Source organism: Lissotriton helveticus, chromosome 2_2 (assembly GCF_964261635.1).
Source record: "Lissotriton helveticus chromosome 2_2, aLisHel1.1, whole genome shotgun sequence".
Classification (NCBI taxonomy): Eukaryota; Metazoa; Chordata; class Amphibia; order Caudata; family Salamandridae; genus Lissotriton; species Lissotriton helveticus.
Window position 1 is genome coordinate 322977318 of NC_136060.1, and position 24954 is coordinate 323002271.

Consider the following 24954-nt stretch of genomic DNA (forward strand, 5'->3'; position numbering starts at 1 on the left):
AAAGTCCGCCCTTAGCAGTGTCATTTCACTCGAGATGGATCCTATTGATGTTTGCATCTGTAGTAGAGTAGCCATAACATCTTGGAAGGTGACTTCCTTCTGAGGCCTTGCCGTCTGTCCACTCATAGCAGGATCCGTAGGCTGGTACTCTGCCTGCTAGCTCTTCGTTAAGGCATACATGTCTATGCGATTACTCTGCACCGGCTTTGAACCCCTGGAACGCATGCTCTCGCTCAGAGGCGCACCCGGCGCCAACGCCACCCGAGTGGGCCCTCCGGCGCGTATCTGGATCGGAGAGGCCGGGGCCAGCTTCCAGAAGTTTTGTCTTTTCCGCCTGTGATTTGCGTGTGCACCGCAATTTAGTACATTCCAGCTGCCCACATTAACGGTGTATTGTACTGGACTTTGCCAAGTATGTTGAGGGCCTTTCTCCCAGCCCACTGGTGTGCTTCACATTCCCATCCGGCATCCTCTCCTCGCTCCCAAAGTCTTGATGCTGCCACCCCGCCTGTGCCTTCACTTTTCTACCTGGCGGACTGCAGCTCCCCGCAACCCCGCCGGCGCCCACGTCACGGAAAGCACCGGGCCCGGGGTCTGACACTGCCGCGTAGCTTCTCTCGTTATATCAGAGTATTTATCCCCTCAATGCAGCAGGACTCTCTGTGGGGGAAGGAGCCTCCTGTAGCGGCAGTCCGCTCCTTGTTGGCCGGAGCGAGGGAGCAAGGGACCGGCTATATCCGCGATGTTGGGCCGCACTGCGTGAGCGTGCGTGCGGCCCCGATGATCACTGTGGCTACCCGGCTTCTTCTTTGACGTTAGGCCGTGACTCCGCCCCCCCCCCGCGTCGCTTGCTCTCCAGAGCTCTTTTTCACCCACCGGACCGATCCTCCAGCACCGGAGAGAACACTGCAGGTATGCCCGTGCTCCGATCGCGCCAGTCTTCAGGATTATTGTCAGGATCTGTGGGTCAATGTGGCCGCGTCCCGGAGCTCCTCTAGGCTGCGGCCATTTTCGTAGGTCGCTAGCCACGCCCCCACAATCTCATGATTTGAAAATAGATGGGGCGTGTGTCACCTCTGTACAGAGAGGCTGTTTAGGGTGTCACGTATTCGAAATGCCATTTCTGTGTGTCAATGACAGTACGGAATCCCACAGATCAGTGTTTCACATGTGTCCCAAATGCTACTGGAGGTGGGGTGCGGAGGTTGTCCATGATCCGTTGGAGTCCGTCTAGGTCAATGTCCTGGTTGTCGTCTCCATCATCACTGACATGATGTAGGGTCTGCTCTGCAGGAGGTGTCGATTGTCCTTCTGCAATGTAAAGGGGAGATGCAGTTTCACTGTGTGTTCCATGCATGTTGACGCATTGGCGAAGTTTACATAAAGACTGCATGACAATGTACATTGTGACTGTTTGTGAGCAGATGCCTATTTGATGCGGGACAATGGACATTTGTACTACATTGAGGATGTGAGGTTGTACCCGTACATTGTCATCTCACAGTTTTTGCCTCTGCTTTTGTGGCGCATTTTTCCACATGACGCGTGAGAATTGCAGGCCTGTCGCTGGTTATCGCTGATTTTTGTATCGCAGTTTGGGACATCGCTGTTTTTTTCACGTTCATGTTTCGCAATATTTAGGCGTTAATTTTCCTAAGATGGACTGCGATGTGAAAAGTTGCATTGAGCTAAGTTTGTGATAATTATCACACTGTCTTGAGAATATCCCCCATTGTGTGGGATACATTCAAGACTTGAGGCGGTGACAGTCTTTCGAGAGCAGATGTGTCTCCTGTAGTAGGCATATGTCTGCTCTGGTACTCTCCAGGTACAAGAGGATTTCCCTGCGCTTGACAGGATAATTGAGATCTCTCACATTTAGCGTGAGAATCTTGAGGTTAGTGAAGGGCATCTAGAGTTGTAGGAGCATAGAGTCTGCAGAGGGACCCAGGACCAGGTCTGTGCGTTCAGACAAGTGTGCAGGTGCAAAGTGGGCCCAATATAGTATCACCAAGCCCATGTGTGCCGGGGACCCAAATAACAAAAAAAACTTTCATGAACTGACATAACAAACTCAGGAAGAAAAATTAAGAGTTCAGAATACAGTCCGTCATCGGTAGGAAGTCTTTGAGGGAATCAAAGTGTGGCCAAGTTTGTCCCTCTGCCCTTCCTGCCGCCCGCCTCAATGTAAAAGAAGAAAAGACAGGTAGTCCATACTATGCTCACGGGGTTTGTGTCTTTGCCAGCACCTCTTTAAGAGCTTCAAGGACCACCTGCTGCCCCTTCGTGATCTCTGCTGGGTCGGGTCGTTTTGGTCGGTATGTGAGCCCCTGCTGCCACCATTGCGGTTGCGTGTCCACAGCACTTATGGTGGGGCTGCGGCCTCCGCCGTACTCTTAGGGAAAGACAACGCCTAGAAGTTGGCTTGCTTCAGAGAGAGAGCGCAGTTGGTGAGGTTTGCCATCCAAGCGGAAGATGAGCCCGAACGGGTGGCCCCAGGAGTATGAGATGTCATGCTGACAGAAGTGAATAGTGACCTTGCATTTCTGCAAGGTAAGTGCGGCATGGTCCTGATACAAGATTGGGGTCTGGTCTCTGAAGGTGATCGGGTGCATGAATCTGGCCTTGCGTAGGATCTCCTCCTTCATGCAAAAGTCTTGAACACAGATCAAAATGTCCGCCAGCAGGGCTTTTTCGGAGAGAGGTGGGCCCACTCTGTGTGCTCTGTCCATTTTAAGGTCTGTGTTGGGTGGGTTGCCAAGGATATGATTGAAGAGGTCTCTCACATAGTTGTAGATGTCCCCGGCCTCTTCATTAGTTTGCACCCCTCTGATCCTAATGTTATGTCTGCGGCAACCATTTTCTAGGTCTTCGAGGTGCGTTTGCAAGTCTACCTGTTGTTCATGGATGCGGATGACCTCCTGCTGTAGGGTTTTCATTTTAGTGTCCCTATTATTGCCCTTGTCCTCCAGTGCAGTGACGCGCTCCTCAATTTCATCCATATCTCTCCGGATATCTTTGATTTTGGATATGAGATCTCACTTGACTGTTTGCAAATCTTCGCAAATAGCTGTGAAAAGGGATTCAAGGAAGGCTTGTGTCACTGGTTTCTCCCTGGCGCTGTCTCTGCGAATTGGTGGGCTCGCCTGGGAGTGGGTGATCCATCGTAGCTCTACTCTGGGAACATGCAAATAATTCCTTCAATGTCTCATCTTTCTCTCCCTGGGTAGAGGTCATAGTCTTGTTTTGGGTAGTGCAGAGTGTGTGCAGCCGAGTCAGGGCCGCACAGATCCCGAAGGTTTAACACTCTGAAAAACCTAGGGGTGCGGGCAACTCCTAGGGTGGTCTCCAAGGGAGTCTGGCTTGTGGCAATCAGACCTTTGGTCTACGTGTCCGGGGCCGCAGTTCTCAGGCCTCCAGAGAAGCTTAGAGTCCCAGCTCTGTTTGTGGTGTTCTCAGTGCATTGTGGGCCGTGTTTGAATGGGCGCACTTTTTGCCGGGCTTTTGGGGCCCCCGGCACTGCCGGTGGTTCTGCAGCCGGGCGATGTCGTGTCAGTCTGATAATCAGGCCTCTCCCCGCTGCTTTGATGCTTAACCCAAATGAACCCACCTTAGGGTACCATTGTGCTACTCCTCACCTTTGACCTGAGAAATGCGCTCTCATGCAACAGTCTGGGATTCACTGCAGCTTAGCTCCTGTTGTGAACGGGTTTCCAGAGCCGTATGTCTCTGTGCCCTGCGGTGAGGCCTGACCCCAGATAGTAGTTACAGTTAGCTGACAAAGGAGTGCTGGAATTCCTCTGTATTGCCAGGCCAGAGCCAGGGGTTGAGCAGGGAGCCTTATGGTGCACCCACAAGCCGCACCCGGACAGTCGGGCCGCTTCCGCAGGGCGCCGGGCTCCACTCGCAGCAACCGCCTCTAATGGCGGCCGTGCTCATGACCTCCTGCGTTCTTCTGCTCACCGCCTGCAGACGATGTCAACCAGTTCCGGGGAGCAGGCTAGTGACCAGGGCACAATCCAGTGAATGCCACGGTGGCGCAGTACTGCGGGGTGTGCTTGGGTCCTAAAATGCTATACAACAGTGGCGTCTAGGCAGACACTTACGTAGGACGATGGCGGCGCGCTTACTGGGCAGAATTGCAAGGCATAGAAAATACAAACACGCATCCAGATTCCTCGACCGTGGCCGACTTTCAGGCAACATAAACACAGCAATGAACTATAAGGCCACCACTTCCCCGTTATTCTCGAAATGGCTCCAGGAGTTGATAAAATTGTGCCCTACGGAAATAAATGCCATGACCCGCATCCTCAATAGTTAGGCAAGGGTACACCGACTACAGAATGGGACACACTCCTACCGCTTCTACAGGCCAAATAAGATGTATAACAGCCATAAAACGTGAAGCAGAACAGTGGACACACTATGGGTACAGAATACTGATATCACTGTTAACAGAACTCACCGTGCTTAAGGGGTACAGTGCAGAGATTGCAATAGGATAATCACCAGTATAGCAGTGGGTGGGGAGTACTGCTGGAAACTTGAAGGCTAAATGCCTCATTAATGCGCCCGGGGAGGGGAGGGGATGCAGGTAGCTTATATAGCTGCAAAATTTTAAAGGGAATGCGTTCCTTTAACTAGGAGCTGAGATCTTTATGGAGCTTGGTGTCAAATGCAATGAGGAGTATCGATATGTTGTTCGCTGGAGTTTATTGATGTGTTCCCGGATTGTTCTCATAAACGTGCGGCTCGACATTGTACCTTTATTCAGACGTACTATGTACAGACTACTGTGATATGATCACCCGCATTAACCTATAATTGATATCCGTACATTGTTGTAGGCCTACCCCATTGAAAATGCAATGAAGGGATATAAAAAATAAAGAAATGAAGCCTACAATATGACTGAAATGAAATGGGGTGTCCAAGAAACCGCTTGGTCTATGTGCGCTATACAAGTACCTTCAACTTCAACTTCAACTGTGTTGTGGAATGTGTACATGTTGAGCCTTAGAACAGTTGCTTTTTTAAAGTCCATTGATCGAATGTTTTTTGGGACCTGAAAGATTGAGCGACTATTTTTTCCTTCTGATTACCTTTAATTTCTATGTAACGTCATCCAGGGAGCACTTTTCTTGATCTTGTTTTATTTAAATCTGTTAGAAAACCCCATTTCCAGTGTACCAGGATATATGTGTAAGAAGACATGAAAAGGGTATAGCTTTGAAAATGTTAAGGCATATTGCAGTAAAATATTCCTTCTGAGCTGGTTCTGTTTTCTTGCATTTTTTAAACAGCCTTATGACACTAATTATTCTGCAAGCATTCAAACATCAGGTTCCTTCCCTAAAAATAGATCATTAATATTTGCTAATAAAGCCGTGGATCAACAGTTACTTGGCCAGGTAGTCATCTGCATGAAATGATCTCTGTGTAGCACACACACCCACCATTATCCAGACAGTCAACAGGGCAAAGAGTGGAGCCAATGTTTTGGCAGATTAGTTTAAAGTTGATGCCTTTGTGTACGTTTCATTTTTTATACTGCACATTACCAATAGGAATTGCTTAGTTTGTGTGAATTGATCAATATTGTTTTACCGCTTCTTAAAGTTGCTAGACTATGCTCTAAGTAGGACGGGCCTGTGGTATTAAACCAAGGTCCTTTGGGTCCCTCTATTTATGTCCTTTGCTGGCAGATGAGGAAAAAAACCATTACCAGTTGTTTGAACACGCCGGAGGTGAAACTCAACGGCACTGGAGATCCCTTTTGTGACATGGGGATGAAGGAATATGCCTCCTTTCACGCATGCCGTCACCCCGCATGCAATTACAATGTGATTGTTACAACAACCGTGTTGTAAAAACGCATACTATTCCCCCGGGGGTGCTGGATGTTGGAATAGTATAATTTACTATTCCAAATCCAGTCTCCAGTCTGTGTGGACGGTAGGGAAGGTGTTGGATTTTAAATCCAACACCTTATTTATTTATTTATTTATTTATTTATTTAGAGGTTTTATATAGCGCTGGCTGGACCCAGGGGTATCAGAGCGCTTTACATTTTTGAGACAAGAAGGTCAGTAAGACATGGGTCATACATAGCATAAATGAGTATAAACAACATATACGTCTCCGCCATACATATTTCAAAATGATAAATATGGGAAACAAGAACACCGAAAAGTGGGAGATGTGATAATCAAAAATAACCAGGCATACATTGAAAATTGCAGAGGAGGATAGGGAGGTTGGTGGTCAGAATTGGGTTTGTAAGGACGAGAGCTGTAGGGGCAGAAATGAGGGCAGACGGAGGACAAGGGAAAGGGGGGGTGCAGGGTGGAGTGAAGGTGGTAAACAGGGAGGTGGAAGTGACGAGGAGGAAGGGCGAAGTAAGGCTGAAAAGAAGGGAGGCAGATGTATCTGAGGTCGGACAGAAGTGGCCAGTGGAAGATAGCAGATATGGATTATGGTCCCCAATATTTATTGAGGAGATGTAGTTTGAGTTCTTTTTTGAAGCAAGGGTAGGAAGGGTTGCAACGAAGGTCAGTTGGAAGGGCATTCCAAATGCATGGAGCGTTGCCGGAAAAGGACCGAGACTGGGTGGTTTTCTTTTTTTGAAGCGGGGGGATAAGAAGGAAGGCGTTTGTGCTTCTCAAGGAACGGGAGCAACCGGCTTTTGTGAGTTTGTTAGCGAGGTAGGTCGGTGTATTCTGATGGAGAATTTTGTGTGTAATGCAGGCTGTTTTGTACGTGGATCTACCTTCAATGGGGAGCCATTTAAGGATTTTAAGGGTAGGGGAGATGTGGTCGAATCGCTTGCAGTCAGAGGTAAGCCTAGCTGCAAGGTACAGCACAGATTTAAGCGGTGCGAGGTGGATCTTGGGAATTCCGGTGAGAATGGCATTGCCATAGTCGATGCGAGAAAGACAAGGGATTGGACTGCTAGTTTGAAATTATCGATAGGGATGAAGGGCTTGATTTTCTTAAGGTGGCGGAGAGTGAAGAGGGCTCCTTTGGCAGAATTATTGATGTATGTCTTGAGGGTTAGGAGGTCGTCAAGTGAGATACCTAGTGATTTGACTGAGGAGGACAAAGATAAGGAGCAGTTGAGGGCATTAAGGTCAGAGATCCAATTCTGAATAGGGAGCTGGTTGTTTTTAGGGGAACAATAATTATTTCAGTTTTTTTAGGGTTGAGTTTGAGGTGGTTAGTGTGGAACCAGGCTTGAATCTTGATGAGAGTGTTGTTGAGGTGAAGGATGTCAGCATGGGTTTTAATCTTATAATAGAGTTGGGTGTCATCGGCATAGAGATGGTAGTTGATCCCGGCTTGTTTAAGAATGAGTGTGAGGGGTTCCATGAAAAGGTTAAAGAGAGAGGGAGAGAGGATGGATCCTTGCGGAACTCCTAAGGAGATGGAGGTAGGGTTAGATAGGCAATTTTGGATTTTGATTTGTTGAGAACGGTGTTGTAGGTATGAGACGAACCATTTGTGTGTCATACCATTTAGGCCGAATCGATCTCTAAGAACATTGAGTAGAGTAGAGTGGTTAACAGTATCAAACGCTGCAGAGAGATCAAGGAGGATCAGAAGGCTAGATTCACCATTGTCGAGTGAGTGGTGGATGTCATCAACAATGTTTAGCATGGCGGTTTCAGTGCTGCATCCTTTCCTAAAGCCAGATTGGAAGGGGTCTAGTAAGTTAAAGTGTTCAATGTGTCTCTCTAGTTGGAGAAGAACACATTTTTCCAGGGCTTTAGAAAGAAGGGGAAGGTTGGAGATTGGACGAAGGTTATTGAGGTCGTTTGGGTCTGCCAAAGGATTTTTGATAATGGGGGTGATTTGGCCTAGTTGCAATGCGTTGGGGACACAACCGGTGGCAAGGGAGCTGTTGATAATAGAGGGCCAGGTAGGGGTGATGATATGTTTGAGGTTTTGGACAAGTTTGGATGGAAGAGGGTCTTTGGTGTGGGAGGAAGGCTTGAGTTTGGAAATGATGTTAAAGACGTCTCTTTCCGTGACTGGCTGGAAGTTAAGCCAAGCGGCATTATTTTTAGTAAGAGAGTTAGGATGATTGGAGTCCAGGAAATTTGGGGGCAAGGAAGGGTAAGCGAGATCAGAGTTATGATGGGCCGTAGAGGGTGTAGGGGGAGTTCTGATGGAGGGTGGGATATTAAGAGAGGTGTTCGGATTGGTGGTAGGGATCGCAGTAGAGAGGAAGGATTGCTCAATTAGTTTAATTTTGTCTGAAAAAAAGAGGGCTATTTCTTCACAGCTAGTCTTCGAGGCAAGTGGCACAGGGGGAGCGGAAGCAGTTTGATTGCACCTTCTCCCCCCTCCACAAGTTCTTGTTTCAGCTTGCGGGGTAACGGCGTTGTACATGCATATGGGGTAATGGCATTGTTTTGAGAGCTATTTACCGGACAAAGCAACCCAGTGATACTGTTGTATAATATTGGGGCCCCAGTAACTTACATACTTTTTTTAATTAAAATTGAATAACCAAGTCATTAGGGCCAGATGTAGGTAGCCCTTTACCGGTCGGAAACGGCCGAAAATACTGATTTTCTGCCGTTTCCGACCGGTAAAGGGCTATGGAGATGTAGGGGCCTTAAAAACGTACATTTTCGGTAATTTTACCGAATCGGTAATTTTACCGAATCGGTAAAATTACAGAATCGGTAAATTTACCGATTTTGTAAATTTTACCGATTCGGTACATTTACCATTCGGTAAAAATACCGAAAATGTATTTTGGGATGTAGGTAGCACTTCTAACAGTCCTACAGGGCCTTTAGAATTCGGTATTCACCATGCAATACAATTGCATGGTAAATTACGAATTCTTGTGTACATGCACATCTGTGCATGTACACCTGTGCCATGTGGCACACAGACATGCCCTAAGGGCATGTATGTGTGCCACATGGCGCAAACGCCAGTTACAGGGGTGCAACAGGGTGTCAAAGTGACACCCTGTCCCCCTTAGCAATTCGGTATTTTTGCTATTGAATCCTATGGGCTTCAAGGCCCATAGGATTCAATAGCAAATACCGATTCGGTATTTACCGAATCGGTAAATACCGAATCTTACAGATTCGGTAAAAAATACCGATTTTTTTCCTACATCTCATTTACAGATTCATAAATACCGAATCGGTAAAATTCGGTATTTATGAATCGGTAAATGAGATTTACCTACATCTGGCCCTAGGACTCTATGAATTTGTTAAATACATGATTCTATTTCACACGTATTAAGACTTATCTCTAGTTTCCTTGGTAGTGTCTCTCGTGGTGGTTTCCTGGGAATGCTTCGGGCTGCAACCCTTTTAGAGACAACCCGCCACTGTTTCTATTCCACTTAACGCACTGATTCTAGATATAATATGCTGAAATTCAAATCTCTTCACAGTTTAGCAACCATCCACGCTGTATCTGTAGCAGGCAATCTTGACCACCTCTCACATCACATAATGGTTTGTGTGTAGTCAAATGTGATCAGGTAGAGTTCTAATCTATATGTTCCATCTTCAGAAAAAGTTCTAGAGACTCACCCAAACCGCTCAACCACCTCAAGTGCGATTATTCACTGAATAATAGAATAATGCAAGTTCTACCACTGGGAAAAAGAATCCTGCAGAAATATTTTCTAAAGGCTACAATTCTGCACAGATTATAACACAGTACCACTGACATTCCTGGGTATGTGACAACATGCGTCCACTAATCATACATACATGCGTTTAAATAATGTCTACAGCACTACCGTTATCAAAGACAGTGTTAGCTTGACTAATGCTCACAGAGAGGGCGGAAGGGCTGTGTTAGAAAAGACTGCTAATGTGCCTGTTTCGCCTTTCCTGCAGGTATTGCCCTCAGCACACTTCCCATGTATTTGAGTGAAATCTCACCGAAGCATATCCGAGGATCCTTGGGGCAGATTACCGCCATCATGATCTGCGTGGGTGTGTTTACAGGACAAGTCGTCGGATTACCCCAGCTCCTTGGGAGGGTAAGCTAGAGCAAAACTCCTGTAATCACGGTTATTGCATATAACATTTGGAAAATCCTGACAGGCTCTGCATTATATATGTATGTACCTGTTTTATTATGTGCTTCACTTGAATTGCAGAATCCCAGTGGGACATGCAAGTACATGTGGATTTAGTGTCGTGCAGGATAGGGACAGCTGCTAAAAAACATCTGTTGTCATGTGCTACCACTCACTAAGTCGGGAAAACTGGTGATCTTCTGATAGTGGAGAATTAATTTGCGCTACCCCGTAGACCATCTCTTAAGTCTGTTGGATTTCCAGCTTTAGGAACGCTGCCTTGTTCAGTTTTGACCCTCCAATGCTGATTCTTCTCTTTGCATACGTCACGGAAGGTATGGCAGTCACAACCAGAAGAAAAGCTAAAATTATAGTGGGCCACACAGTCTTTCTTCTTTTTGAGTAAGGCAACAATAAACATCCTTTATCTCGCAAAAGCATTTCCTCCTCAATGGTGAATGTGCACTCTAATAACGTCCATATTATATATCTATCTAACCAGGAAGCGTCGGCAAATTTAGAGCAGACAGCCATATCTGTACAATATTTTCCATATGTTTGTATCTTTTAGAATTCATGTGTAATAAATGCAGGTCATAAGTGGAGAGCCATGGTTGTGTACATATGCAGCATCATGTCCGTATGTGCGCTCTGCGACACCAGCCTAACTTCTCATTAGCGCCGAAGAATAAATTCTGACCTTGTAGCCCATTGTTTCCACAGTGGAAATAGCTGCTACCATAAAGGCCATTTTCTCTGGACCCCCCACATCTTCCCCAAAGGACGATGAAGGATTAGCGAGGCACTAACACACATCCTCAATGCCTCCATGGACTCCACCACATTCCTGGGCACCTGGAAAAAAGGCTTCATCATGTCCCTGCTCAAACCTTTCCCAGCCACTCTTTCCAACTACAGACCCACATCCCTCTTGCTATTCCCAGCAAAGGTCCTAGAGAAACTAATGAACCAATGCCTCTCCTACCAACTTCGCAACAACCAGCTCCTCAATGCCACACAGTCTGGTTTCACGCCCAACCACAGTACAGAGACTGCACTCATCGGCGTCACAGACAACACTCGTAAGATCCTGAAAGAGAAGACATGGCAGCTCTCATTCTCCTAGACGTCTCAGGAACATTTGACATGGTCTCATACCCCATCCTCATTAGGTACCTGCATGAGATTAGCATCCAAGGACCTGCCGCTCACTGGATCTGTTCCTTCATAATGAATAGAACACAAGCTATCAGTCTGGCACCTTACTCCTCAGAAACCCGCTAACTCATCTGCAGAGTGCCTTATGGTTCATCAATCAGCCCCACCCTATTCAAAGCATAAATGATCCCTCTGGTCAATGTCACCTGTGCACACAACATCAACATACTCTTTTATCATCTATGTCACACAGCTCATACTCTCCCTCCAGGAAAGGACCCCTAAAATAAAAATCACATTCAGTGCCTGCAGGACAGAAGTGACTAACTGGATGAAAGACAACAGTCTAAAGCTTAACACTGACACGAAAGAAGTAGTGATATTCCACAAGAACACTTCTCCATGGGACTCCAACTGGTGGCTGGCCAAACTCAGACCCACACACAGCATCCATTCCAGGAACCTCAGAATAATCATCAACAGCAAACTGGACATGACCGCACAAGTCCTCGCTGTCACTGCATCCTGCTTCCACAACCTGAAGATGCTGAGGAAGATCTTCAAATGGCTTCCACTTAAATCTAGAAAACGGTCACTCACACTCTAGTCACCTTCAAGTTGAACTACAGGAACTTCTACTCCAAGATCATTAAGCAACTCACCAGAGGAATACAACAATACAGAACGCTGCAGCTGGACTCATCCTCAGCCTCCTACACAGAACTCACATCCCACCACACCTCAGAGAACTCCACTGGCTCCTGATAAACAAATGGGCTCTTTCCAACCTTCTCACACACACATTCAAGGTATTACACAACTTAGGCCCGACTACCTGAACAATTGCATCTCATTCCAGTAGCCACCTGACAACTCCGCTTTGCAGGACGCCAATTGCACACCTTCCACACATACACAGAACAAGATCAGGAAGACAGACATTCTCTTACAATGCTCCTATATCATGGAAAGGCTACTCCACATCAGAGCCTCCTCCTCTCTTCTTGAATGCTGCAATCAGCTGAAGGGCTGGCTTTTCAGTTAACCAACCTACCATAGACAGGGCTCGGCACACACACTTGCTCAATCCAAGGATACCCTTGTGGATGATAGCGCGCGTTACAAATACACATAACATAACAGCTTTCCATGATAATAGGTCGTGGCTGGCACCGTCTAAATATGTTATTCCCACTCGTCTTTTCATGTTTGTCTGATAACACAGTATAAACTGAATTCAATATCCATGAATCCCTATAAGCAAATATACAGAGATAGCTACATCAGTTTTGCACCCAAGGTGCCCTAAACAGCAGATGCTGCTATTAACGCTGTGATTGTTTACTCAATATATCAAACTGGCAGCATGAAAGGCAGAACCAGCCTTCCCTGGATTCAAACCTATGCTCTGTAGGGATCTTGCAGGTCTCAGTACCTGTTGCCTTACTTATTTTGATTGCTTTACACAGCACAAAAATGACCCTTGTGGGCATCAGAGCGCTTTACAGGTATACAGAGAGTGGAGCAATAATAACAATATTATCATATTCGGGAAAAAATACAGGCTAAAGTATTGACCAGAGCGGAAGGGTAAGCTTTACATTGTTCAGAGAGCAGCAGAGATAAACCAATAGGAACAGAATGATCATAGTCAAGAAAACTGCAGGATTATGTAATGTCTAGAAAAGTGGGGGTAGTGTCACTGTTGAGAAGTTGAAAACACCAGGATGTCGGTATACCGTAGTCATGAGGAAAATTGAGGGTCAGACTGATTTGTATATGGCCATGTCTGAACTGGGGTGGTGGAGTGGGCTAAAGAATGATGATAGATTAAACCCACATCAGTTGACTGTGGGTGAGTGTTTGATTTGCTCAAACGCTTCGTCCATCATCCCCTTTGGTATCACTTTGTTCGCCTTAAGTTGGCAGGGTATGCCCAGACGTGGGTCCCTTGCTCACTTTGCCACTGGATTCAAGATAGCCTAGCTGATGAGGGTTATGAACCTGAAACCGGTCCCGGGATGCTTGTTTCCAGTCCAGGGAAGACATGCTTGGCAGTTCGGGCTAGACTGTTCCCATGAGGCGCAGGGTCAGACTGATTTGCATATGGCCATGTCTGAACTGGGGTGGTGGAGTGAGCTAAATAATGATGATGGATTAAACCCAGATCAGTTGACTGGGGGTGAGTGTTTGATTTTGTCAAACGCTCCGTCCATCATCCCCTTTGGTATCGCTATATTTATTGTGAAAAGTAAATGTTAAAGTCAGTTCAGGTGTGTATTGGTATTACTTTATTGCTTTTTTTAAAACTCTGCAGGCATTTTGTTACATGGACTCTCACAGATCATCCTAGTAGGCAAGGACTGTGACATTGGCTACCCACTCTGAGAAACCCTGGGGGGTTTCACAGTGATGATTTTTATTAGACCCTGTTGACAGGGGTTGTATTTAGTTTTGCAAGCTGTATTTTTAAAAAATATATTTGTGATTTATTAACTGTATGCATGAAGGTTGTCAGTTTATGCACACTTGAATTAGCCGACATTTGGTAAAGTGTAAAGTCAATGTTAATGATTTGCCTTCATCAATTTATTCAAAAAAGCTTTCCAGATTTCATAGGTTTGATCTGTTTATTATTAGATGGTATGACAAAGCCAGCAGGCCTGGCCTACTTTTTATGAAAAGTAAAGCATGCTTTATAACGACAATACCCATTTAAGGATAGATTTGTATTATACTGTGCTAAAGCTTGTAGGCAGGTACATTGATGCATGGAATGCCAAATATAACTGTAGCAGGCAAGGGTTTTGGAGTGAGTTAGCGATCTACCTGTACAAAATGAAGAGTTACAAGATATGTACTACAATAATCCTAATTAGGCTCTCTGAAGAGAGTATTAGGCTTTGTCAACAGTAATTTTGTATACATTTGTATTTTTATGACTGTATGCCTGATCTTTGTCTTTCGGAAAGCTTATGCTATGTACAATGGAATTAAGTTGGTTATGGTGACAAACCAATGATATAGGCTATGTACCTGATTATTTATTATGATAAATTATGATAAAGGCAGTAGGCCAGACACATTTTTTGTGAAATGATTATGTTAAATTTAATAGGGACTCATTGTCATTACTCTAAATGAAAGTCTATACATAGTTTTTTTGTGCCATGGAATCTTATAGATTTCCTTAATAGGCAATGTAGTTTAATATTGGTCACCCCCTCTGACAACCTGTGGGTATAGACGATTTGTGCTGTAAGAATCCTTGTAGGCCCCTCTTAAGCAAGATTGAGTTTTGCTATGGCAACTGTAATTTTGCATAATATGAACATTTAAGACTGTGTGCCTGATGGCTCTCTTGTAGGAAATCCTACTTTCAGTACAGGAGGCCCCAGTTGAATTTGCTGACAATATTATCAGGTATCAGCCTAATTGGCTCATTAGACAAAAAATATTTCTATTGCCATAGGTGTCATCTGTTTAGTGTGAAATGTTTTGGTAAACACATTAGGTCTGACATAGTTATTGTAAAACGTATATGTTAAAATTACTAGGCATTTAAGAATACATTGTTGTTTTTCTTTAGTAAAACCTTCCGATAGGTATTTTATTTCATGAAATGTCATAGACTGTTTTTGTAAGGAATGATTTTGGTGTTGGTTAGTGCCTCTGACAAACTCTAAGGGGAGAAACTTTGCACTGTAATACTTCCTAATAGAATCACTCCCTAGCTGTGTACTAGTATCTTGTAATATAAAGAATCATTGTATAATGTTTAACTATTGTATTGCTAACATTCTTCATCATAGTCTGGATACTGGAGGGGGGAATGGGGGCCGGGTGCACCTACCCAGTGTTACCAATTATAATGCTTTTCAGGGTGGATAGTTATTAAACTGTGCTAAATACTCTAGGGAGGTATTTTGGTACGTTGAATATCACAGATTACTGCGGTTGGCAATGGCTTTGGTGCTGGTGGCTCGCCTGAACCAACCATGGGGATAGACGATTTGCACTATGGTAAATTTTATTAGGCTATATTAGTAGGGATTATCTATGGTTTTAACAACTGTCTGATGTACATATTTGTCATTTTATTATGATATACTTGGTTGTGGTCCTGCAGGAAATCGTATGAACCAACACAGTAGGTCGTGTTGCTTATAGTGACCCCAATTAAAAGGGCAATAGTCTTGATTGTCTATAATGAAAAGTTAAAATAAAGGGAGAATGCCTGACATATTGATTGTGAAAAGCATACATTAAAGTCAATAGACATTTAAGGGTAGATTTTAATTACTCTGTTTTAAAGCTTACAAATAGGTATTTTGCTACATGGAATCTCACAGACCATTGCAGGCAAGGATTTTGGTGTTGGTTACCGCCTTGTACTCCTATGAGTATAGAAGTTTTGTACTGGCAGAATTCTTGTTAGGCCCTCTTTAGCAGGATAATCTTTTGCTTTGCCAACTGTAATTTGTATACTATGTCATTTTAAGACAAGGTGCCTAATGGTTGCATTGTGGGAACTTTACACTTAGGCCTCAGTTGGGTATGGCGATAAGGTAATGACAAGAGCTACAGGCCTAACTGGTTTACTAGGAAACAATATTTCTGTTGCCATTTGTCTGAAAAGTTATGAGAAACCAAAGGGGATGATGGACAGAGCGTTGACAATACAAACACTCACCCCCAGTCAACTGATCTGGGTTTAATCCATCACCGTTCTTTAGCTCACTCCGCCACCCCAGTTCAGACATGGCCATATGCAAATAGTCTGAGTGTTTGTATTGTCAACGCTCCGTCCATCATCCCCTTTGGTTTTTCTTTGAAAAGTTATGAGGCCTGACATTGATTTTGAAAAGTGTATGCCCAAATCAGTATTATAATCAATGAAGATAAGATTGACTCTCTGGAAGCTGACTAAATCTCTGCTTCTCTCTCCCTTATATTTTTGTAAGCATGTTAAAATCAGTAGACATTTAAAGGTGGATTGGTATTTCTCTGTGGTAAAACGCATGTATTCTATTTAAAACAGATTCACATTTTAAGAAATGATCTTGGTGTTGGTTATTGCATCTGAAAAACTCTAGGGGAGAAGATTTTCACTTCTATATCCAACAGTGACAGAGAAGGCACTTTTATTCATAAGCTAGACCTATTGGCATTGCCAATGCTTGTTTGAAGGATATTGTGAGACGTGGATTATTAGTCGGGATAGATGGTAGTCTTCCACAAGTAATTCTGGGTCTATTCTTGTTAGATACCATGAATGGTTCAGTAATTTAAACCCCGGCAGTTATGATGCACAGCAGATAGGCTTAACTTAAGAAAATGTGTAAAGCATTTAGAAGTATCAAAACAGTTAAAAAGTTAAAAACACACCACAATAAAAGTCCCACTTCAATTTATAAAAATAAAGAACATTTTAATTAATAATATGATGCACAAATATTGACTAAAATTCAACAAGGGGAACGAGAGATATGAATCTTTAAATAATAATTGTGATAAAAAAGGATTCAGCGCCAACCCCATTCATCTGGGTGTGCTTGACTGGTACCCATATGTGAGTTAAGGCCAGCCACAATGGACAGCAGGTCGGATACAGAGACCCTGTTTATCCCAGTTGGAAGTTTTATCTTTGGACTTAGAGCCTCTGCGTTTGCGATCGCAGTTTTGCCAAATGGTATGTATGAGGCAAATCTGCGTGCAAAATAAGGAATCGCAAAATTTGCGATTCCTTATTTTGCGATTGCATTTAAGGAATCGCAAATTTTGCGATTCCTTAAATGCAATGTAAGAAGCACCACAAAAGTGCAATTTGGCCTTATGGAATCGCAAATTACCACCAACTTCAAGTTGGTGTTAATTTGCGATTTCTTTGAAAAATTCACTTTTTTGCATTTTTCAAAGTGCTCTGTGAAGGACATACATGCCCTTAGGGCATGTATGTGTGCCACATGTGCACCCATGCTTATTTCAAGGGTGCAACAGGGTGTCTTTTTGACACCCCTGCACCCTTGAAATTGCATTCTCAATTTGCGATTCGCTAATTGCTAATCGCAAATTGAGAATGTCTTCCCATTCATTCCTAACAGAATGAATGGGGAGGTATTCCTTAATTGCGAATCGCAATTTGAGATTCGCATTTAAGGAATATGTAGGACTCGCAAAATGTATTGCAATTCCTACATACATAGCATTTTGCGATTCTCAAATAATCGCTATTTGAGAATCGCAAAATGACTTTTTGATATATATGGCCCTTAGTCTCTGAAATAATGTCTAAAATCCTCAGTGTAGTAAGGCAGCAGGCTGTGCTGAGATAGGTTCAATGAGGCTGGGTAGCTGTCAGACGAAGTCCTTTCGAAGCTGTTGACATTGGTGGAAAAGCTAGGAGCATAGAAATTCAAAATTGATGCCAAAGGAAAGCTAGTCGCAGGCCACATACTTTTGGGGCCTTCACCTGGAGTAGATTTCTACCATGCAGAAACAACCTGAATCTTCATCCCAGCAGAAACACACCTTTCTCAGATTGACATGGCAGGTTTACCCCGTTCTTCTGTGGGTTCTACAGGAAAAAAGTCTTGAAAATGTTTCTAAGTCTCAGGGTTTAGGATTGGACATGAGGAGTACACTCTGAACCCACCCAAGAGTTTCACTATACCAGGAACAGTATTTGGTAGAGTCAGGACTCACTCCAACTGAAGTCACCAGCTGGGGCCAGGGCAGTCCCAGTAGCAACTTTGGAGCCAGCATGACTAGAAGGTCAAAAGGGGAGGAAGACCCTGGTGTGAGCTACATCAGGCACTGACATGGCAGGCATCATCTGAGGCTCAGGAAAGGCCTGGAACCAGCTCCCACTCCCAATGTTCTTTGTCCACTGTTTGGCAGCAATCCACATCCCGGTCCAGGGGCACCATCAAAGGTCAGGTTACAACTGGACACTTGCAAGAAAGCCATTTGGTTTTGAGCAGAAAAAAGAACATTTTCTAAAAGTATATGTTCCTTCATAGTAATATGAAATCCAACTTTACCATTAAATTGGATTTTAAATTACTATTAAAATGAGAGTCCTTGAACATTTTTCAAGCTATTCTCAAACTGAATTTAGAATGTATTAAATATAATAGTGTAAACCAGTATTAGCTTGATGGATAGCAAGCCTTGCCACAGTAAACAAAAATACTATGAAGGTTTTTCTTCCTGCAATGGCACATTAAACATTAAACTTACATCTCCTACATTTAAATACAAGGCAGTTAAGGTCTATCTTAGGAGTGGCTACAAGTATTAAAAAATACGGTCTAGGTCTGCCAAAAGTTTTATTCCAAGAGGTCAAAATGACAGTTTTAAAACTGCACCACCTGGTTTCAGTGTCAGGTTTGGAGACGTTTTAGTATTTTAGTTTAATTGTGGCGCAACGAGGACTGCAGTATTCTAGTAACAGTTAACTTACAAGCCCTGGGTACCTGAGGTACCATAAAGTAGTGACTTATAAGGAAGTAATATGTACCAATCAGGGATTTATCCAATTGAAAATTTTTTAGGGGCTAGAGCTCTGCACTGGGCACCGGACAGCATTATCCCTATGTCCAAAGTCCAAACAACAGCAATGGAATATAGCAAGCAATACATGTTTACTTCCTACTGATGTGATGCCAGCCTGATGAACTGGTTCCCAAGATAGATGTCCTCTAGCCCTCAGATGGAGTAGGTAGCCATAGAATAGGGAAGCAGGCAGGAGGTTTTAGTGGCCCACCAGCATGATGTGTCACAGGGGTAAGTATGAAGACTACTCTAAACCTGCCAAAGATCATAGCAAGATGATTTGTTTAGATGGAAACCCCCATTTAATTCTGAGAAGTCAGTGAATACAACAATAGCATATTTAAATGTTACATACCTGTGTCCAAGCAGAGTCTGAAACAAGTGCAATCTTTGTGTTGTCATGCAACTAAGTCTGTTGGCATTTTGCTTGGGTGTCCATTGAACCATATCCCAGCACATAATACTCCACCCTAGACTGCATGTAAAATCTGGGGTATTTTAAAGGCTTTATCTGAATAAAACAATGTGTGATCAGTCTTTATGTCCTTCCAAAGGTGTATTTGGGAATGCAGCAGGAGAATTGAACACATACAGCTCAAAGAACATTACTTTGTCACACACGTAATGGATCTCATGTTCCCTTCATTACAAGTGTATTATATTCCATGGCACTTGTAATAAGATGGATAGGATCTCCATCATGAATGTGACAAACTAACCCTCTGTAAACTCTAAATCAGGCCTATAGTGATTAAATTCCCCACTGTGAGGCACCAAAAAACCTTTATTCCTTATTGCTAAATCAAGCATTACTAACAATAACTCACAAATATGTTGTCTATGCAAACAAGTAACAAACACTATAAACTGATGAACTTTCGTTCCAGGTTACAAGCTTCAAAAGTCATAAACCAAAAATCATTGATGAATGCAATACCTTAAAATCCCCATGAACGTTTTACATGATGATGTTAAATCATGTCATCGATGATGTTGCCACAACAGACTCATAGTCAGACCATATGAATTCAGGCAAACTGATTACACGGTACAGCATGCAGAGCCACCAGTGGGAAGCATAACAGGACGTAGGAAGTGCTGGAGAGGGAATCAGGTTACATAAAACTCAGTTTACCATCACACGCAAGGCTGATCCCTGCTGTGCTGAGGCCCAATAGGTCAACGGACATTGGTCATTGTAGTTAAGAAGATCAGGAGTAAATCCTCACATAAATACTAATCACAACTACTATGTAAAATGTAACCAATAATGAGTATTACTTAAAGTTTTTTGGGTTTTATTTTTCAAAGTTTTGTAGATCTTTATTCGGAATCATACGTTTTATTCATTTTTGCTTCACATAATCAACCTTTTACAGAATTGTTGTCCAAATATGAATTTACCTTGAAAAAATTAAAGACAGGAGGTCTATGCAGTGATTAATTTGTAAAATATTACGTGCCAGGGCTCTGCCCAGGAGGCCACTGCAGCTTGCACCACCCAGCGACCCTGTTATCGCTGCCAAAACAACTATTAACCATCTCTCTCACATGTAAATGTGACAATTCAGATTATTCCAGGTCTCCAAAGCTAAAGGAATGACTGGGGAGGTAGGTATTAGTAATTTTTTAATGTATATTGTTTTCCTAAACAACTGTTATACTGCTCCTCTCTAAATTATATGAGCAGCGCCACCTTGTGGCAGACTGCCCAAAGTGTGGTGTTGACAATTAGTTACTGGTGCTGAGCACCGGAAACCAATTAAGTGCCGGTGCTCAGCACGGGAAAGCTCTGGCTCAAATTAAGCACTGGGTTTATGGCAAAACAGAAACCGTTGGTTTAATTAAATGCAGTGTGTGAGAGAACAGGCAACAGTTTTGGGGTCTGAAGACTGGCTCAAAGTACATTGTTTGTGGCCGTCCATTTGTACATTACATGATGCGTCATAAAGCAATTTAAAAACTCTTTTGGAGACAGAAATCTGGACCTAGTCATGAAGCCATATTTCTGGTCATTTGAAAAGAAGCACAGGTGGATCTTGACCTTGCTTGGGCACAATGTGGTCATGATCACTGCTTTCTGATTGGCTGAGTGTTCTTATCTTAGTGTGGCATCTGACATTATGGTGTTTTGGAAATTTGTGCCTCTGTGGAAGAGGTGTGGCGCCGCGGCCAGGGCGACTGACGCTGGAATCTGGGGACCACGGTTCGATCCCCGGCTCCGGCGGCAGGTTAGCCCAGCACCATGTGACTCTGGGCAATAGCTCGCTTAATCTTCCCGACGGCCCCCCAGCGCCTAGAGACCCTTACGGGTGATTGTGCGCTTTACAAATGTGGACTTTACTTTACTTTACTTTGCCTCTCTGCCCAAACGCATTTTATTGGGGCCAATCTCCTAAAATCGTTGTGGTGTTGTTGCCTATCTGTGGGATCGATCTGGATTCTCCTGTTCAAACGTTTGTCTAAGGGTTAACATGTCACTCCACCTGTGATCTTTCAATGAGTTGCTTCAGGCCTTGATATGCAGTGCCTGCCTGACCATTTATTTCTCACTCGGGTTGATGAGGAGGTCATATTGCGTGAATTAGACAACAGCGATCCAAGTTTGTTGTTATACATACATATGTCAATGGGTACATTGACATCGTATTTATCAATATTAACAGAATTGATAAAAGATGCTGGTTAATTAAAATTTAACAAGTGCATTAAGCATGTTCCATAAACAAAGAAATCCCTATTATAAGAGTAGAGCGAAAGGTATCAGCAGGAACCAATAAAGAGTTACATTGCGAAAGAGAGTGAGATCAAGCAAAAAGCTCAAATTATATCCAAAAGTCCATAATCAATCAAAGCACAAATTCCCATAAAGAGAGGTTCAAGAAATGCAGTAGAGTGTAAAAACAATAAGGAATAAGTCAGGGGAAATGTGCACTAGCTGTAGCAACCGCAATCCATGGTGAGGCTAAATGGCATTGTAGAAAGGAGTGGAATAGTATAGAATAGGGATCGAAAAGAGAATGGTGTTCAGCGGGGAATGGCGTTGACCTACTCTGGGAACATGCACTATTATAAACAGTTGAAAATTGATGTTGCAGTTAGTGTTGCATCTTCTCCTCCTCTCGTTTACTCATCTTCCAGGGTTCTTCCTGAGAACAGATTCACTCCTCTACTCACACAAACACAAATGGATCACAGACAATGGTGCAACTTTGTTATTTTAGTCTAAACTACACACATAGCTTTTTCACTCTAAACTTCCTTTCCCACGAATTGGACTGCATTGCTAGCCTTCTAATAAAACAAAATGTATTTTAGTTAACAATGAGCTATGTAGACATTTGCAGTCAATCAATCAATCAATCAGGAGCTTATATAGTGCAGCTTTTCACACGTGAGGGTCTCAAGGCGCTGGTGAGATGCTGCTGATCCATCTGGGCTTGAAGGTTCAGTTGAAGAGCCAGGTCTTGAGATCCTTCCTGAATTGCATCAGCGACGGGGATTGCTTGAGGTGGAGGGGCAGTGTGTTCCAGGTCTTGGCAGCGAGGTAGGAGAAGGATTTTCCTCCGGTTCTGGTCATGTGAATCTGTGGGATGGTGCCCAGGGCGAGTTGGGCAGAGCGAAGTTGGAGTAAGCAGTGAGGAAAGAAACTTATTTACTCAACATCAATCTTTGGAAATAAAACAAATATGTTAAAAGATTTAAAGTTCAGTTTATGTGCTGCATTCAGTGTGTGCTTATTCTTCATAAATCTACTCAATGATATATTCTAAACAAGCATTTCGAACCTTTCTTTGTATAAGGAGAAACATTTTGCAGAGTTCTGTAAAACATTAATTTAATAAATCATGATCAGGGAAAGGTCAACTATTAATAAACATTTGATGCATGCTTCAGCATATTTTTGTCAGACAACTCGCTAAGCAATGGTGTTTTAAACATTTTGAATAGATGTAAGTGTATCTATTTACATTTTTTGCACATTTTTAACCACATTTTGTTCATTTAAGTCTTCATGTTAATCTTGCACATATATTTTTGCAATATTATTTTGTCTTTTGCTAATAACGCCTCTTCAAAAGCACTAATTTCAGAAGTGGTACTACAACCTGGAACATGGCACCTGCGATAATCAGAAAAGGCATGTGTCCTGAACAGAATATAAAATGTACTGAGGGGAATAGGATGCAAGTACACCCCACCATATTTCAAAGAAGCTCAAATAGTTAAGACCTACCTTATGTTGATCCCAAAGCCGCCACAACAAGCCTTGATACCACGAAAAAGATACAGACTGTTCTAGAGAAGAAAGCATGTTGTAGTAAAATGTGAGAAGTGGCCTTCAATCTACACTGTAAACCTGTCCTATTAAATTCACATTTAAATTGAATAGTAACCTTGCCAAAATTATATATATAACCAATAGGACTGTCACGAGAAGAACCACTAATTTAAGTAGATGCATTTTCAAGTAAACATGGATAAAAATTAGGTAAACTCCAATAATGTAAATTGGAATCATGCATCTTCTCACGCAGTCCCAGGGGTTGCTATTTAGAGCATCCTCTGTATTTGTATGCAAATCCTGCAAAGGTATAACGACATGCATAAAACACAGTTTATGGGCATTCACTTGGCATAAAGGAGTCCTCCCAATTGTTCTTCTGATATGAAAGTATACGATCTGTCTCTGTGTACCATTGCAGGCTGAGGGCATTAGGAATATATGGTGCAATCAGGGTCAAACATTTGATAAACGCGTAGAATTGTGGGCATCTTACAGGGTTCTATTGCCAACCTTGTGCAATAGCACAGATGTGCGAGGATAATGGATTTTCATTTACAGTATTATGTGAAATCTCAGAGACAGTGTATATTTTCTGAGCAGTAAGCAACATGAATAACACAGGATCTCTGGTGCAATTCTTGTGCACCACTGTCCTGAATTTGCTTAATAGCTTCTTTCTGTGAATAGGAAACTCTAAAATTAAAAAGTTAAAAATGCGTAGCAGTAATCCCCTTATGTTTCCACTTCATGGAAGAAGCAGGTTCTAAAAGGGTTGTGTTCATGCCTGTGAGATGTTGCCTGTGAAACTTGATAGAAGCGATGGGTTATTTTTGAGACCAAGATCCCCCAAAACGAAAATGTAGTGATAGTAATAGGAGAAAACTAGGCATCTGGTCTGTTTGCAAGCTGGCCTGAAACCTTACCTTGAAAATGCCAGGTACACTCATTTAATAGAAAGGGTCACAGGGCAGTGCCCATCAAGGCATACCTGAAGTCTGTGTTGAAGAGATCTTGACCAAAGAGCCTGTCAGTCTGTGAAGCAGGAGTACTTGTATTGAGGTGCTAATGGAGTATTATTTATTTATGTATTTCAATTTATATAGCGCGTTATAACCCGGGGGTCTCTAAGCGCTTTGTCAGGTACGCACAGCAGACATTCAGAGGGCCATTCGAGAGTTTACAGCCCCATCCAGGCTTGTTGGAAGAGCACAGTTTTTAACTTCTTCCGAAAGCACAGCAGGTTGGTTTCTTTCCGTAATTCCACTGGTAGCTTGTTCCAGGCTGCTGGAAGGGTAATAGAGATAGCGCGGCCACCAACTGTGGCCAGCCTAAAACGTGGTTGGGTAAGGAGAGTAGCTTCCGACGATCTTAACATCCTACCAGGCCTATAGGAAGTCAGGCGGGCCTTCAGATACCCTGGCGCCTTTCCGTATAAGGATTTGTGTGCAATGCAGAGTCCTTTCAACAATACCCTCTGCCTCACTGGCAGCCAGTGCAGCTCACGCATGAGGGGGGATGCATGCGTATTCCTCGGTTTCTTAAAGATGAGCCTTGCAGCGTCATTCATGACAACTTGCAACTTGTCCAGAAGTTTTTGAGGCAGGCCTATATATAGCGATCCTATTTTTCAGCTGAGTTGTTGGTGATGTGCTGTGGTGCTGGTGATGTGCCTCTTTGAACACAATTAGATGAAGAATGCAGATGAAGTTCCACGCTGGATGATCTGGCATTTGCATGGCAATGACCACAGTTGTTATTCTCAAAATGAAGGTGGATCCTTATGTACAAGCCAGGTATAGGTCCAGAGCAACTTCAGATACATCTTGAATGGTTGTTTCGGGTGGCTAACCCGGTGTGCTGAAGAGTGGAAGTCATCCTACTGTTA

The 24954-nt window shown here is 43.3% G+C and overlaps 1 protein-coding gene across 3 annotated transcripts in view; it reads left to right on the forward strand.

The window, feature by feature from the left end:
* Window positions 1–24954, forward strand: part of SLC2A9 (solute carrier family 2 member 9) — a 2336117-nt gene that overhangs the window by 1086877 nt on the left and 1224286 nt on the right. For all 3 annotated transcript variants that reach the window (XM_078678475.1, XM_078678476.1, XM_078678477.1), the window contains one exon: window positions 9882–10027. In XM_078678475.1, coding sequence (XP_078534601.1) covers window positions 9882–10027 — 146 coding nt within the window. The remainder of the gene's footprint in view (window positions 1–9881; window positions 10028–24954) is intronic.